Here is an 18,672-nt window from a genome sequence, read left to right as displayed (position 1 = left end):
AGTTAAGTAGCTGGTCTCGAGGTTACGATGCTGGTCTAACAGGTCAGTCGTCGTAGGTTCGAGTCTCGGCTCGGGAGAGATTGTTAGAGTCAGTAGGATCGTAGCGCTACCCTTACAATCGTCCTGTATATTAACAGTTATCTGCGAAGGTCGAGTTCCGAATCGGAATGTAGCACCAAGGCTTTTCTTTGAGTTAAATAAGATTCTTGTTTTGAAGCACTTCGAAACTCAGCAATTCCATTTTAAGATTAGGTTCGGAGTCTGTTACGGCAGCAACTGGAAAATAGAGTTATTGCTATATTCTCATTCTAATCATTAAGAAATTATGGCACCGTAATTGCATATTACCAATACGCTTTCTGCTCTTCATTGTTACCAGCATCTTGACAATTCCTTTCCGTTTATACGTTGTTCCGTTTTTTCTCATAGGATTTTTTGTCTTTCGAACAGGAAGGTATAACAATAAGCGGCTGCTTTTAAATAAAGGACTTTATTATTTAAAACCTACTAAACTAGCAGGAAAAGCCTTGAAAGTGTTGTTGCATTGAAGAGATCTGTTCACACCAGAAATAAAACTGATTTTATTACCCCATTAATATAAACTATCGTTCCAATGCAGGCTACTGCTAATATAATAATCATCATTATGAAACTAATAATAATAAATTTCTACTCGTGCCAATTTGCCAACAATAAAATATATACTGTATAAATATTGTTATTGAACTTATATTATCGAACTAGTTTTGAAGTAACGAGATGAAGTGCTACAACGAATCAATAATTACTTGACAGGTATGTAAACAGTTCACATGAGCACTGATAATGGTTATAAGTTAAAACCACAATACGTATCTTAAGACGGTTTGAATTATTACTTGTAAATTTGTTGTAGTGGAATTCAACGGAAACCTTCGCTATTTTCCATATTTTATTCAGTTCTATTGAGACGCCCAATGATTTTTTTTTTCACATGTGTATGAAGTTTTCAGTTTCTTTATAAGTAGCCTGGTAATTTTTATTTTTTAACTATTTACGAATCTCATTTCTGATGATTTTTCATTCCAACATAAAATTATATATATTATTATATATATTTTACTAATCCGATTTTATTGTTAGGTCACATTTCTGTTGTAATTTTTTCTTCATCTTCAAGTCTCTAAAATAATAAAACATCTTCCAAAGATGGTAAAAAAAATCAACTCATAAAAGACGTATTCAGTCTGCTCTTGTTGTGTTGTTATGATATCTTATTTTGTTAGGAATCTGATACGTTAATAACGAAGTTTGATATGGGTTTGATACTAGTATAATTTCTGTTATTTTAACACCTAACAAAATCAAATTGTAAAGACAATTTAAAAGGTTTTCCTCAAAACAAACTAAAAGTGTCTGTTACATTTTTGTTTGGCTTTCTGATCGGGAACCCGTGCAGTTATTTTAAAGTAAATTAAATTAAATACCTACGGAGAGGACTAACGCGACAAGTGGGCGGGGCTACGCACATGGTATTATAGAAAAAAGTGAAAAAAAAGTTGGATTGCGTTTCGTATTGTTTTTAGGTAGGGGTCATCCACATACCACATGGACAGCTTGGGGGGGGGGGTCGTGGAATGTCCACGGTCCTTACAAAAAAAAAGAATTAATATGGGCATTTGTCCACGGGGGGGGGGGGGGACGCTAATAATCGTTAAAAATCTGTCCACGTGGTATGTGGATGGCCCCGTATTAAAACAAACGTTGCGTGAGAAGTGCATTAGTTTTCCGTCAACTGTTCAGCCGTCAACAAACTCGTCGTTAAGAAGGTATCAATGACACAAGCGGGCCACGGACAAGCGGCAGAGCAGCCAAGTCTAGCCTCCCGTACTATTGCTGTTGCAGCGAGGTTGGGACTCAAGATTAACTATGCCAAAACAAAGTACATGCTAGCTGGCAGGGAGTATGGGAGTTCCGGTGGTGTTGGTGCTGAAGTGGAGATTGATGGGGAACGATTTGAAGTGGTTGATTAATTCGTTCATCATGGTACACTTGTGACATGTGACAACGATATGCGTTGCGAAGTGAAACGACGAGTTGCAGCTGCAGCCTTCTTCGGACTACGTGACCAGCTAAGTTCCCGTAGTTTGCAAACTCGCACTCAACCAGCGCTGTATAGGACGCTGATCCTCCCGGTTGCCCTTTACGAACATGAAGCATTGCCACTGAAGGAAGTTGATCGACGATTGCTCGGAGTATCTGAGCGTAAAGTTCAGCGATTAATACTTGGCGGTAAATTGGAAGATGGAGTATGACACAGACACATTAATCACGAATTGTACCAGGTATGCAAACATTCTGACATAGTTAAGGTCATACAGCGGGAAAGGCTTTAGTGGGCTGAACATGTGGCCAGAATGCCTGACGAAAGAGCAACTAAACTATATTCAGCAGAGAACCAGGAAGAGGCAGTCGACTCCGTGGTAGGAACCGCAGTTTTACATTCATTTCAAGCGATCAAATAGTGACGGTAAAATTGTTTCTTATTAAATACGATCATATTAACTCTAAAACTAGTTTAAATAGTTTGAAAATCGTTTGTTCTTGTTATTGAGTAGTTTAGTATGTGTAATACAAATTAAACAGCTGGATTATTGCAACTACACAGCTCGGAATACTCGTTTGATAAATAAGTTAAAAAAATGCCATTGGTGTGTCACAATATGAAGACATTTCAAACACAGTACAATGATAAAGATGAGGGAATGGTGGAGAAATTGAAACATTTTCAAACGCTGCAATTGTCGTCTGCGTTAAAAAAATGAATACTAAGAAGAAAAGCGAGATTTCAAAGTTTTTTTTTTACTTTAGCAACGTTATGGAGAGTGGTAGAAAAATAATACTACTACAATTGAATAATTTTGTTGCACTAAAGAACAAAGCTCCGTCTGCTACGGAATGATGCAATAAAATTAGCATGTGCTGCTGCTAAAATCATACAAACATAAAATCGTCGCCTGCTACGCTGCGGCAAGTCTGCTTGCTACTGATCGATCCAGGTTACAGTAAATCATACTTTTGCTACAATGATCGGATAAACAATGGAGACTAAATTTTTGCACGCTAGCTTTTATATGTGACTAATGACAGAGCGAACAAAGCAACAACAACAATTGTTTTACAAAGTCCAATCGTTTGTATACATTAGTGTCGGCTGTGTTGGGAAAGTTTTGTAATTATCGAAGCCATAGAAACATCTATGCAAAGTTTCAGGCAAATTAAAATTGGTCGAACAAAATGTTTTTTTTTTTTTTTTTGTGGAAATGCTCATTTGGAATCTTGTGTGGTAGCCAACATATTTGACTGCAATTCAAAAATCATCACATATCTCTTACGAAATTGTGATGCGATGAACTAATTCTTGACAGAAGCAAAAACTATTACAAAATCGCAATAAAGCATTAATCGCATGTTTCTTACACTACTCAGTTCAGAATTTTTAAGTTAAGTTGTCTAACAGCAGTAAAATTCATGCAATTAATAAAACCTATTTATTAAAACCACCATGTCACAAAAATATAGCACATTTTATTTCTCCATTGTCACACTGATGACCCAAATCCATTTCGCGAAAGTAAAGTAATTGGCATTTGAAACTTCGCATTACTATGTTACACCATCATTTTCGGGTATGAAAGGTGCAAAAATAAAGATAAAAATTGAAAATACAAAAATTTCATACATCGATGAATTTTCCATCCATTACAAAAATTTAGAATGGTATCGGGTAACTTAAGCAGCTTGACAGACTATAGACTTTTTTACGCACACATTTTCGCGGGAACTGGGCCCTTCACTGTCGGCATACCGCCACGAAACCAGTACCACATGAGTGACCCAAATCGGCATTCCCCTTAGGTGGAAGGTAGGTGGGTGTATCGTTTGCTATTCGCATCGGTGCTCCTCTCATTGTACATGATTGCGTGTGTTTTTTCTTCTATGTTTGCTGATTTTAATTGCCTGGAAATAATAATTGATTCTCTTATCCCTTTCGAAAACGTTTCATGATTGGTTCGTAGCTCAACCTGTATGTGCATTCGAACGGCGCAGTGATGGGGAAAATCGCAATTCGTTTCTAACCGTCTTCCGGTAAGTCTAATTCGGTTCAAGGTTGGGCGATTCATTTCTGGAATATTGTTAACCTCAATTGAATTACAGCCGTCAATAGTTACGAGCTTCCTTAACTGCGCCAACAATGGCGGGATACTCATCAAAAATCACCTTCAGAACAAAAATTATAATACGGCACAACCCAAAAAACTAACTTTGTCGTATTGCTACCGTTAGGTCCGTTCAAACAACTCATTTACATACAGTAAGCTCAGACCAAACTTTGAGCAGGAGAAAATCGATGCCAAACCCCAAAAGGCAGGCAGCCTGCCCTACGATAGGCACCGCTTTCTCGGCCGAATATTAAACAACGACTTAATCTAACTTCTAGCGTAATAAAACGACACAGACAAAAAAAAAACAAAACAGATACAAGGTCAAGTCACCCATAATCCAAAGGTAATGGTGCGTAGCCAAAACGGCAAGAAAAGCCGAGGCTTTATAGCTGGGGACTGTCGCACTGCTTGCCTCCTTCGGTGTTCCACGTGAAGCCGGGTTAAATCGATTATTCGTTAGTACCATAATCAGCTGATTCCTGCACTAGTCAGCAGCCAATCCATTTGGAACCACGCAGTAGCACTCAGGGTTGAATCGAAAATTATTTTTATTATTCTTATTGATTTATCGATTGTCTTAACAGTCTTTGAGTATTGGAAAAGCTAGCGCCGTTTATAAACAGTAAGGCAATGAAAATGTTTACAATTGAGCCACCACTCAGCAAACACCCACAAGTGCTTGCATCAATCAACCGGCGAAACTCAAGACCGAAGAGACTGAACGGCTCCAGGTTACAAAAATTAGTGTGTACCACAAATCCACATCTGCTCTGGGCACACGCCAACGCGTACGTAATGCATATTCATGGATTTTATGCTGTAGTGCTGTCCCGGGTAACGACAACCTTCAATGCCAGCAGATATAAAAATATGTAGATTTCGAACGATAAAATTCCTCCCGACGCGTCTGGTCGGGTCACTCGCACCTCAAGAGCGCAGGCAAACACAGCCGAAATGTTCCCACAGTGCTTCCGAAAAGTGCTGTACACGGATAACGATTCGAGACTGCAGACGAGAAGTCTGATCGAAATAATTAATTCATAATTTCACCTCTTGATGATATCATGTATTCCAATGCAGGCCACTTTGAGACTCTCTCTCTCTCTCTGCCATTTCCCTTTGTCCCCAAATCCGTTCCCCTGCATTCAATTAGACTGGATATATCCCAAGTGGGCCATCTATTTCGTACTTCGGTGCACCATGCCAAGGTCGGCCGATTCGTTGTATTAAATACGGAAAACTGCTCTGCTTCATCGATTTATGCAGCAACAGCACAGAAAATTCTTTATGTGTGATAGAAAAAAAAACTTACCTTTTTTTGGTATTTCCAACATTATACAGCTCGACGTGTTTGAATGCGGCGTATGTAGCCATGATTTTAGCTATGTTTATGCTGTTTTTTTTTCTTGTTTTGAAAATCCTAAACTGAACACTGATTTGGCAGAAAAAAGCGATCGAATGAACAGCTCAATGCACTTTCGTTTCAAAAACCACTCTGTTTTTCTCTACTTCTGCCTTGCACCGCAGTTGGAATCTCGGCTTTTATCGATTTTCAACACTGTAATTTCTGTTCTTTTGTTCGCTGCTTCCGTTGGTTGCTATTTTCTTCACCGTTGAACACTCTGCAAATGTTAATCTATAATGGTAATTATGGACGTTCGAGAATTCGCCGGAAATATCGGACAACCGATGGCGATGACTGGGCTCTACCAGTCGCTCGCCACACTTGATGAAGTTGAATAAAAATCAGAGATTTATTAGAGTTTTGTGACACTTTTACACTGCGGTGAGCTTCGAATGCGAGTCCTTGAACGAGCTTAGCACAGTTCCACTGGAAAATGGTTCGCGGATAAGTTGGAGCAAAATTTTGCTCTCGCGAAACAGATGAGGATATTGATGCTGGTTCCCAGATTGGCAACCTAACTCTTAGTATCTTTCAAAACTGTAAGGGCTTATAGAATTGAGTTGACGTAAACATTAACTGGCATCACTGTTCGAAAATCATTTTGAACATCGGAAGAGAATCAAAGAAGCAACAATGTCCCTGCAGCTTCCCCAACATCTCGCATGTTGTTTTGCACATCCTGAGAGCACAATCTCCGCTCCAGCTCGGATACTCACTCGCATACCGCAGTATTGGAGAACGGTACGGCGCCCTGCCACACAAAAAATTGAAGCTGCAAGCATACATGTATAACCACAACAAAACTCGATGCTAGTGGAATGCTGTTTCGTGGTAAAAATTCTACCACCCACCCAGTCGACGCGCGGCGCGGCCAATAGCCGTGGGAAAATCTCACCCATTGCGGAAACTTCTGCACATACACCTGTCAGTCGTCATCACCGTTGTCGTCACGTGAGAGAGTTGACGCACTGTTTGACTCTCTTGCTGGTTTTACTGGCCGCCGCCGTCCTTCGCGCGATATTCAATATAAACTGTGTAACACACTGATAACGACTAGAAAGCGCATCTGATTTGTGTTTTATCACAGCCCCCCGTGGATCGCGCTAGTGTGCGTGCTCGGCAAATCAGCTGAGCGTAGGCATAACGGGCAGAAAAACAAGACTGAGAAGAAGTTGCTCCGCCGTCGCACTGGCAATAGACAGAACGCGAAACAAGACTTTTCGTGTTAATGTGGGTTGAGGAATTGTGCCATCTTGGCGGTCGGTCGGTATGCGTTATGCAGCTCAGCGAGGTGCATCTTTTCTGTCTGGGGAAGGATAAGGACGTGCGAAAGTTTACTGTAAAGTGTTGCGTGACGGCGCAGCGGGCTCCCACAGCACGATATGCGATTATTATGGCGTTGTCTTTTTTTTGCACACCGGTTAACCCTATGGGTAAGTAATTATAGTTTTTTTGCAATGCAGGGGAATAGAAGTTCAGCGCAGTGTACTAACCTAATTATGAATCGGTCAGTAGGAGATAATAAACCCTAAGCAGTCTAGTATGCGCTACTGGATCGAAAACAATTAAAAACATGCATAAACAAGTAGGAAGTCATTCAAATCCACGAATACTAATCGAAAATTGTTAGGTAAAAATATATTGTGGTACCGCAAGGTAATGTAATAGGACCACTGCTTTTTATCTCATCCATCACCAAAGAGAAGGGAAAGTTAAAATTAGTGAACTATATTTTACAAGTATAGCTTCTGCATTTTAAAAGAATAATTTTAATTTGTATAGTTTAAAAAAAACTGCGTAGAACGATGAATCGAAACTTTTTCGACCGAGCTAAAGATTTTCGACTAGATCTTTTATTCAATAAACACTTAGACGTTTTTGGTTTCCAACCCATGTTGGAAAAAAGGGAATTATGTCGGTATCGTATAAAAAAACCGCGTTAATTCAAAAATTCGTGGTAATTCAAAACACGTGTAAAAAACCGTTTTAATTCGAAAATCCGCGTAAAAAAAAGTCGTAAAACATTTGTGTAAGAAAACGCGTAAAAACCTGACTGTAATCTAATATGCATACTGATACAATTGAAAAAAACATCTCCAATTTTTTCTAAGAAAAACTATATTGCGGTACCACAAGGTAATGAACTAGGACCACTGCTTAATATCTCATACGTTACCAAAAGAGAACAAAGATTTTACATCAACAAACTGTGTTTTCCAAGTATAGCTCCTACATTGGTATAGGATAATTTTAGATTGAAATGTTCGAAAAAGAACACGTGTATACGAAGTCGCAACTTTTTCGGCCAAGCTGAAAATTTTCATATTCGTTCGCTGCAACTAAAAATAAATTCATTTCAAAATCTTTTTTAAAACAAAAGTTTGAAAAACAATGACAAAGGATCCTCTCATTAATTTTTCATTTCTCGGGAAGAATTTTTTTCGAGAAAAAAGTTGTCACGGTGTTCCAAACACCGTTATTTTAGGAAAAAAATACGCCATCAATTACAGCCAGTTTATTTGTAATCTTACACTTCTCAACAAAATTTGAAAATCGTTGGACTGTTTTATGAGTTACGCCCTTTTAAAGTTTTAGGTAGGATGGCACATACAAAATTTGAAAAAGGATGCCACTGAAAAATCGTTCAAACTTTGAAGCCATACAAATCACTACTCTTGCGCGTAGTCATCAATTACAACAGTGATCATTGACCATCATAATTATTGTTATAATTTTCCGACACAAAAGTACTCTTTGATAATTATATCAAAAAGAAAACAAATTATTGCTAATGTTAGGTATAGTAAGTAATCAAATGTTGATGCTTCTAAGATATGTATCTACTTACTCGACTGCCTTTTTCTTATTTTGAGCTTTTGAAATTATAATTTCAATTGATGTGCAAACAAATCTTTTTAAGATTTTGCAAAATTAGTTAATTATTTTATGCGTACGAATTTCGAAATATCACCAGTAAAGATGCCGATGCTGCAACCACGAGTTATCAATTATAATAACAATCACTTTACTACAATATTTCACTTAGAAAATCACATATTTGACTAAAAAAAGACTAAAAAATTTGAGATTTGGTTATACATGTATGCCTGCAGCTAGAGTTTCTCTATAGTCCCAATATTAGATGTCAAATGCACAACGACGTGAATAGATATCTTTATTTAAATTTATTTTATTTAAAATAATAATTCTACCATATTCCAGATCCATAAATCTCTGGATTGGATTATTGAATTTTGGAATTGGAATTAGATTTTCAAATACTCGGATTAAAAATTTTTAATCTTTGATACTTTAATTCATAGTTCTCACAAATCCTTTTATTGAAATCTTAGATATTGAGCATCTAAATCCCTGTATTCTTTTGTTTTGAAAATTTTTGATTCAGTGATTCTAGTATTGTTCCAATAATTGAATTCTTCAGTTTTCCATTTCATCGATTTTCAATAGATTTTTGATACCAGAACTACAGAAGCCTTGAATTCTGGAGTATTTAGATTTATTGGTTCTTAGAGCTATGAACTTTTAGATTCTTGGTTTTTGTGATTATCTTGTATTCTTCAAATCCGATTTTTTCGAGGTTGTTCAAGGCTTTCTTGAATTCATGTATGTTTTTCAATCTCTAATTCTAATGGAGTCAATTTTAATGTTTAGATTCTCGGATAAAAGATACTCGGATCCCTGGGTTTTTGATTTCTGGGATTCTTTGAGATTTTTGGATTCCTGAATTCTTTAATTTATGGATTTTTGGATTTTCAAATTCGCGGGTTGTTAGATTCATAGTTTGTTGCACAACAAAACTTTACGATTCTCAAATTTGTGAGTTCCTAGATTTTGGTTTGTATGACTTATGACCCATAATTTAACCCTAGAAACATTATACTACACTTATTGAATTCTAAGGACGCGGGATTCTCGGATTCTATGAACATCATCATCATCTAACGAATAATAAGCAACAGACAAATATTTTACACGCATTCCAGTAGAAGTTCTCTGCCTATAATCGCATACTAGTCCCATATGGATTTTCATCGTTTTTGAGTTAAATATCAGAATCCATCTATTTCTTACTTAACTATCGATTAAGGAAACAAAAAAGTATGTTTTATCTGGAAAAAGTCAGAAAAAAATGTGAGGAAAAATTGTCCCATCTTAAAAATAACCGCATATCAGTCCCACCAGATGTTTTTCCTGAGTATGGCCATATTTTTTTCTTCAATCCATATTACAAATATTTGGTGCTATATTTGGTGCTATATTTGGTGCTAATATAAGCTTTTTGCTGTTAAAAATCATCAAATAATCACTTAATGCAAGGTTGTTTCAAATAAATTCCATACAAAAGTTAATTTTAAATAGACACTGAAACTGCAGCTTTTTCAGAGGGTTCGTTCTCGAAAGGTTATTGGTTTCGTCAATCAGAGCAGCAATGCTGCTTTCTGTAAGGACTTTATTTCCTAAGGATGATCTGCGCACTTCAAATGATCATTCAAGTTGAAATTGTCAAAACTTAGAAGGAAACTCTTTCAGTTGCTTAGCTAAAAACAGCTTGTACCTCTTTTCATCGCCGTCGTCTTCCGTCAAGTCACTGTTGTGATGGAATTGGAAACTTTCCTTTCTCAATACCACTTTTCCAATATGCTAAATGCACGGGCTAATCCGGAATAATTTTATTCAGCACGTATTACGAAACACAGAAGACAGAAATTATTCAGTTGCTTATCCAAGACTTTAACATTATATTTGATTATTTGCTTTTTCAACGACGACCTTAAAGTCGGGGTAAGTAATGGATGGACGTCTCCGCCATTCTCCATGCAGCATATTTGAAAGTTTTCTGCGGCCATGAACGTCTGCCCATTCAAAATACTTGAGAAAAATATGACTATTCCTACACCGAGCGGTTGAAAGTGAGACTGGTATGCGATTATTTTGCTACTCGACGGCCTAAATAATCTCATATCAGTCTCTTCCTTGTTTTTTATTGTATCTTCCACGAAAAAGCAAATTCTTCAATTAAGAAGTTATGATTAAGGTCTATTTCATAACATCATGTCGAAAAAATAAGAATAACCCACCCCAAACAGCTGAAATACCAAAACAAGAAAAATATCTTCTAGCGCTGTTTTCTCAACTCGATGATTTTCTAGATGGGACTAATATGCGATTATAGGCAGTTCTATTTATTAAAATGCAAAACCAGCTAATGAAACACTGTTTCAAATGGTTCAATATAGCATTGAACATAAAAAATAACTTGAGACGTTTTTCGTTAGGATGAAATTGATTTTTTCGACATTTATCTGCTTTATGTATTTTATTCTATTTGGAATCAACCAACATAGAAGTTTTACTCACTTATGCTTCACTCAGATACGTCTGTCTAAACAGATGGCATAATGCCAAGAAATCCATGCTATTTCAACATATATTTTCAAATAGAAAAACTCTTCGATTATTAATTTCTGAACTCTCATGTTCAAGCCATTCTCCATCATTCTGAGCAATTGCTGTGGTATAATTACTGGTGCTACGAACAGTTTGCAAGAAACTGCATGTTTGCTGAATTTGCTTTCAGTTTCAGATTCCACTAACGTGAAAGTGCATGGCTAGTGATTAAAAGTCCTAACGGGAGAAAAAACTCCGTATTTAAGATAATTTAGAATGATGGTAAAACAAAACAGTTTGATGTTTATTTCTTTAAACAACAATATTAGCCAATGCCAGGAATATTACGAACTAAAAACTCGTTTCAATAAACAAATAAAACTCGATAACGTCGCATGTAGATAACACTAATTTTCTTATGTTTATCGAAGCCGTAAGCGGCGTGATAATTAATCCCAGGGATTAGCACCTTGTATATACCATTCCAGCAGTTTCGATATAAAATCTATTTTCAAAACTAGATTTGGTAAAAGATAAGCCCTAATTAGATACGTTGAAGTTAACCTGTCAGTAAATTGTTTTGGGTGACCAAGTGAAACACTCCCTCCAACCTGATAAGAGTAAACTCTTCAGAAACAAGTTCAACAGCATCACAACAATATCTTCACGACCGTGTCAGTTCACCGCTAAGGTTCTTGCACTTCGCATCCATTGCAGAGTTCCTGGAAATCTCTTATTTTTGCTTCACAACCCCACTTCCCGAAACCCGAAACATTATTGTCAGTCTTGCTCTGTTTTTCAACACCGCTACCGCAGACGTCGATGAAAGATATGGTCCCGTATCTGGACGGACAAAAATACACTAGTTTTCACTTTAAATCGTTTCGGTTTGTTAGTTTCTCGTTCGTGTGCACTCCAAAATAAACCATCTTTCGCGTTCACATCAACCGGCTGGCTGCCGTCGCTACCGCCATAGTTAGTTTTCTTCTTCTGCCGGGGAAATGTAACCCCGTGTATCCGGGCAAAACGGTACCAACTGAGAACGGCACTCGCGCACAATCAGCAGTCCATTGCACCGTCCGTTTCTTCTATGTCTGGCGGCTAGAAAATTGCATCCAATCTCTGGCACATGCACATCACGAGAGAAACCAACGGAAAAACTAACCGAACGAAGAAAATGCTCCGCTTGTTGCTACGCCCCGAAAAATAAAAGATGCACCGAAAAACAAAACTCCGGTACGAATTACCACATACACTGCTTTTCCACACGAATTTTAGGTTGTCGACACTCTGAAGAAGTCGAAACCGGAAAGACTCCACGGGAATGTGCACTGGGCAAAGCTGGAAATCGGACTAAACCACGGCTTATGTGCCGGGGGCATTTTATACGGGGGGATTCCACCAGCCGAAAGAAAAGAGACCCCCGTCAAAAGTGCTCACCAGCAGCAGCAGCTCACCGTCGTTTTTCATCGCTTAGCTATGCTCCACCAAAGCGTGCGACCGGTACCACTCACTTCGTAGCACGCGACAACATAGAAGGTGGCTGCATCCGTTGAAGGGGGACGACAGAAAAACAGAGAGAGAGTGGGCCAGCATAAAACGGGCTCCTAGCGAGGAAAATTCGTTTGGTTTGTATTCTCTTGCTCTCTATCTCACTCGCGGTGCTGATGACGACGTTATCCGATTGACGAGGGAAATTCCGATACAGATAGAATGAGTGACGAGAAGGGAACCCGCAAGAAGTGAGCGTGAGTTCCTCTCAGCTGGTAATGTTTTGTATCCAAAACCTGCTGCGCCAGGTGAATGTTTGATCAGCTGTTTTGCAAACATTGCCGGGTTTGGAATGGAGACAATTTTGCGTGTTCGCAGGGATACATTCGCTTGTTCAAAGATTTGTAAAATTGTCAATGTTAGTAGCTAAGAAAGTCTTTGTGCTATTTCAATAAAAAGTAATATAAAAATCCAACAACATATTGTTATAACTCATTTTGGCATGTGTCGATCTTTGAGCATTTGTTTTGAATTAGTATTCAATAAGATACGGTAACCTGACAACAACCAAAAATAAGTAAGTTATCTTATGCATGTTTGCCATACGTATGGTTTATAGAAACACGTATACGTAGTGTAAAAATGAAAGCGAAACGCAAAGCCTTGATGCTACATTCAAATTTTTGACCTTCTGTTTATTATACACAGACTTCACAGCCAACTGTACAATGTACAGGACATTTGCGGGGCTAGCGCAAAGATCTTAATGACACTTACAGTCTCTTCCGATCCGAGACTCGAGCCTACGACTGGCTTGTTAGGCCAGCATCGTACCCGAGACCAACTGGAAGGTTATACATGGTGTATGTTGATCATAAATAGATATAAAAGACATTATCCAACTCAATTGCAAATAGCGATAAAATTGGATCACGATCAGAACAGAATTGAATCATAATCGGAACAGATTACGTCTGAGACTTCACCGTTTTATTCTGGCTGTGCTTGATATAAAATAATGGATGTCACGTAGGTACAATCCATGGAAAAGTATTTGTTAGGAAATTGTTTTTCCTTGAGAGTGCTTGTTTTGAACTGTTAAGAGTAATTTAAGACAATTAAATTGTTTACCTAATATACTTGAATTCAAATCAATCTGAAATAAAAGAGCTGTTTTGATTATGATAAATATTTTGTCCTGACCATGATACAAATTCTATGATTAGATAGAATAATATATTTGAACGAATTCACGTCGGATTAGCTATAAATTATTGCTACTCTGTGAACTAGACAGATAGATTGTTTCGATAAACGTAATTTGTTCATGATTTAATGCGATATTGATGGTGAAAATATGACATGAAAATTGAAAATGAAAATAATCTAAATTGTTCCGATCGCCTACCATGGAAAGTCCTGACCGGACGGTTACGGACATTTTCTCCAATTAGATGCTGTTGTTTTGTGATTTTCTTAGAATTTGGATAAATTTTGCTACACATAAACAAATTTTATTTAATTATATTCAAACCTTGTTGGTTGGCCTAACAGTAGACCATATCAACTGAAATTTGATTGCGAACGTTTTGGCGTTTTGTAAACAAACTTGAAACTCTGTTTTGTTCGATATGCATATTTGTCTGGCTAACTTTGTCAATTTTTGTAGCCAGTAGCAGGGTTGCCACATTTAAATCTGTGTTTTCCCTTTAAAAAATCTGAGCATCATTTATAAAAAAAATCTGTATTGATTAAACATAAAGAACTTTGTATTTTTCAAGTTTTTATGGTACATAAATAAAATTTTTAGCTTAAAACGTATGTGGGGTTGAAAATATGTTCAATTTTCTTAATATTTAATGAAATAAAATTTTGAGTGTTAATAAAAATAATGTCAATTTCGAAAAATTTGTAAATCTGTACTTTTCGACGAAAATCTGTATATCTGTATATACAGATTCTGTACCGTTACTTGGCCCAAAAATCTGTAAAATACAGATTAATCTGTACATGTGGCATCCCTGGCCAGTAGGTATTTTAATTTAGCCATATGGCAGGTGAGAGATTATCGGTGCGAAACATCGTGTTTTTGTCCTGTGCATTTGCAATTGCCTTGTTTCTCGAAGGTATTCGGGATTGCTTATGGAAATTGATATAAATATATAGATGCTGCGGTTGGTAGATGATTTTTGCGCACGTCATTCGTAGGGAGTCGCGGTGTTTGAATCGTTCGTTCGTGTTTTGTAATGAACAATAAATTAATTCGCGCACAACATCATTTAATTTCGTCAGTTGCCATGGAGACATGATAACAAAACCCGCTCTTCCCGTCACAGTCGTAGAGATTTAGAAATAAACTTAGTCTCGGTCTGACCGTTTAGCCGGATATTGTTCACCGTTGCTTTTATATGGGTGTGTTGCAAATCGGAGTAGATTTCGTTCGGTCGATAAATATCGTTATTATTCTGACGGCTACGCAATATACACATTCGCTTGCCTTCGTAATGATTTAACTTCGCGCGGAAGATTGTTCGATTCATCTTTTATCACGGTGACCGAACCCTACCTTACCGTCGCAGTCATAGAGATGCAGAGATAAACTCGGTCTCCGACATCAACAACTGTGACACCTCCTTCCTCACAATCTCCATTTTTATCCTAACGACCAGATGTTTGTGTATCTTATCTTCAAATATAATCTTTAGTAATCGATAAAATAAATTGAGTGCACTATAAAATAGGTGCTGAAAATCCTAACTCTGAATACTTTTGACGTAGAATTTCATCTTGTGGGGAGTAAATTCAACTATCGAAAACATCGAGAACGTCACGAAGATTGTCGTATTTCAAATGCTTATAATTCGATTATTGATAGGCTGTCGTAATCCTACGTTAACCATACTGTCGTGTCTCATACATAATTTGAGCAATTCCACAAAAATGTCCCGTTTTTTTTTTCAATTGTTATTTTTGGTGTGGGAGAAACTTTGCGTATATGTTTCTATGTGCCGATGCCATTTTGGGCCATTGGTTATTATTTTGCATCACGACTTATTTTTGAGAAGCTATGTAATAAATTGGTATATAAAAAAAAATTGATGATTATATATATTTTTAGAGCTAAAACCGTTTGTTCGATTGGTGGAACGTGCTCGGGAAAGCTGCAGTTAATAATTTTTTAACTTTCTGGAAAAAAAATATACTCTAAAAAAGTTTTTTTTGGGAAACGAAGATAAAAAAAATTTAAAACTAATTATCTAAAAAAACCTTTTTGTTAACATTTAGTTTTTTTTTATAAAAACTACATAACATTAGCTAAACATTGTAATGAGATACCAAAAAGTAACATTTCCAATAAAAAAAATTAAAGCCAAAACGTATACTGTCTTCAACAAAGTTGTAAACTGCAATTTTGTTCTTTCAAAAAAAAATATATACACAGGGAGAGAAAAGAATTTTTTTTTTTCAGAAAAAACACAAATATATAATTGATTGAATTAAATAACTTAAAATACTCACTTCTCATGAATCCAATTTTTTTACAAAAGCTACATATTATAAGTAAACCAAAAATAGTTTACTGAACTAGGAGACATGAAAAAAAAGGTGGAAATTTGTTAAATGAAATATTTTGTTTTCAACTTTTTAATGGTTGATTGGCTCGTTTTTTGTGGATTTGCTCATCTTTGAACGAAAATTTGGCTAGAAAATTTATGCAGCAATTACCTATTTGACCGATTTTGAATACCTACATATGGGTCATTACATCTCAAGTGTGCACACCACGTGTACGCGACCTTCTCAGATTTGGCTCAAATTTTTTGAAATGGTTGATTCAAGGTCATTGTGCAAAAATCCCAAAAAAATTTCTTACGCTATCTTACAGGGGACGGAGAGGGGTGAATTGATTATCTTACGTAAGAAAAACATTGTTAATGGAGCTATTCAAAAAACCATGTTGATGAAGGTATGGACGGTCAAATTCATAAAAAGAAAATTAGTATATATAGTAAGATCTCACTAGGGGGGAGGGGGTGTCAAAAAATCTTACGAAGTCTTACAAGGGGGGGAGGAGGTGTAGAAAAAGTTGAAAAATATGCTTACGTAATTATTGAACGGCCCCTAATGAACCATGCTTCTATTTTCGTAAGCATTTATGATACCTACTTGCTCCGGTGGGCAAACATTTGAACGCAATCCAACGTTCATTTGGATTCATAATGTTGTATTACTGGTGATAATCTCTCAAAGATTCTCGCGATAGTGTTGAATGCAAGTGAACTTGGATACAATAAATACTATCGTGTTTGAATCGTTTAGTCTCCTTCTATATTATTTAGAACACTTAGAAGCGAAAAACAATTAGCAGCGTTTCTATAGAAAACTTGTACACGAGTGAAAATAGTTGGACGATACATGATGAATCAAAGAAAGCATTTGCCTGGAATATTGCTAGTGAGTGAAAATTTCCATGCCTGCCACGACCCCATAATTCGCCCACTTCATCCAAGTACCTACCCATAATTCGCCCAGCTATTTTTTATTTATTGTTTGCAATATAGTGTCAACTCTTAGAACCGTGTTTAAACATAAAAAAGAACCAGCTGAGATTGAAAATAAATTATTATTTGGCATAATTCAATGACAAACCCCGTAAACAATTTGTTGATTAGTGGGTGGGCGAATTATGGGGTCAGGGCGATTTAAGGGGCCCTTACCCTATATCTTAGTTTAATTCGGGCATCTTAAATAGTACGCGTATATTGAAACAATCGTGTACATTTTTTTACAATATTTCTTTATATAAATCAACAAAATACCTTCTTTTAACCGGCATAAAAAGGGTTATTGCCAATTATTGAACAGAATGGATCAAACCGAAATTTGGACTTCTTTCATTAATAATGTTTTGATTGCTTTTACTCGACTCTGTAGTGAAAACTTTCAACACGAAGACTAAAATTTGAGAGTAGTATTTGACGTATTTGAACAATTACTTAAATTTGGTATTTTCCTATATCGTTACCTAAAATATTTTCGCAGACGAATAAATGAATCCTGCGTAATACCTTAATAGTAGTAATTTTAAAAAACAATAATGTTCAAAAAAGTTACACTAGTTGAGCCACTTGACATATCTAGATATGTCTACTCATTAGATTGATACTATTCATCAAAAATACACAAAATGCAACATTCCAGCACGACAATATTTTCTTCCATTTCCCACTGTGATAATATTTACAACTATCGTTGAGTCACAAACCGACCACTTTAGTTTCACAGTGTATCATCCAGCGAACGATTTCTCGAACTCTCACGGAAAGGAACTCATCGTAGCAAAATTCGTTCACGGCATGAAAAGAGCGCAACAAAAGCCGACACAGTCGACCGCGGAGAACCTATGCGAATGCCTTCCAAAAAACTAGTCAGTTACTCCAGTCAGAGAGTTTCGTCTCTCTAGGCTTAGCCGAAACGACACGGCAACGATGGGTGGTGAATGGAACGGTCCCGCTCTCGATTCCTCCGATGTTGTGGACCGTCAGCTGAGGTTTATTTTGACTATTTTCCTCTGTTTCATGTCTTTCGCAGGAACCCGCGTTCGCCAGCACCACCGTTAAACTGTAAGTTTAACCAACCGCTGTCGTGCTACCGGACTGGACTTGGTAAGCGACCACGTGGCGCTTTTCCTTCCTCCTAGTATAGAAAATAATCTCACTGCAACCCGTTGGGATTGCTTGCAACAATTTCATGACCGCTTCGCAACAAAACAAGGAAGGTGACATTCCCTGTAATCGAGAATGACATTTGAGATTTGATATTTTTGATTGCGTTTCGTCGTAAGATCCACTGAGTCGATTGTTCAAAGAAGTTAGACACGGGGGGAACTGAACGCCGCCTGAAACAATGGCGTAAACTTCTCTTTACGGTATGTGCAATCGAGCATAGCAACGCGGTTGGCACTGGGTCTGCTCTGAAGCGGAAAGTTTTTTTTCCCACATTGTCACTCGCAATGCAGCTTCTAAGAACATAGGTACAAATAATACCTAGAACGATGAAATCTAAGGTAATTGACTTTGACTCTAGGTCGATGAGTTTGCGCTTCAGCAGGCAGATGTTGGTTTGCTCAACCTGGTACTTAACAAACTGTAACTAGCAAAG

General features: G+C 37.1%; 1 protein-coding gene across 15 annotated transcripts in view; it reads right to left on the bottom strand.

Moving 5' to 3' along the window:
• LOC129726794 (microtubule-associated protein Jupiter) overlaps positions 1-18,672 on the bottom strand; it is a 231,208-nt gene that overhangs the window by 70,603 nt on the left and 141,933 nt on the right. For 6 of the 15 annotated variants that reach the window (XM_055683907.1, XM_055683893.1, XM_055683908.1 and 3 more), the window contains exon 1: positions 5,518-5,979. The exons of 2 other annotated variants lie outside the window; for them this stretch is intronic. In XM_055683907.1, coding sequence (XP_055539882.1) covers positions 5,518-5,579 — 62 coding nt within the window. In that variant the 5' untranslated portion in view covers positions 5,580-5,979. Of the gene's footprint in view, positions 1-5,517; positions 5,980-12,184; positions 12,429-18,672 lie in introns of those variants that run through there. 7 more of the 15 variants (XM_055683895.1, XM_055683902.1, XM_055683894.1 and 4 more) reach the window with 6 other exon arrangements.

This window comes from Wyeomyia smithii, chromosome 3, assembly GCF_029784165.1.
Source record: "Wyeomyia smithii strain HCP4-BCI-WySm-NY-G18 chromosome 3, ASM2978416v1, whole genome shotgun sequence".
Taxonomy (NCBI): domain Eukaryota; kingdom Metazoa; phylum Arthropoda; class Insecta; order Diptera; family Culicidae; genus Wyeomyia; species Wyeomyia smithii.
Note: the sequence above shows the minus strand (reverse complement) of the source record. Positions and strands in the feature narration are given on the sequence as shown.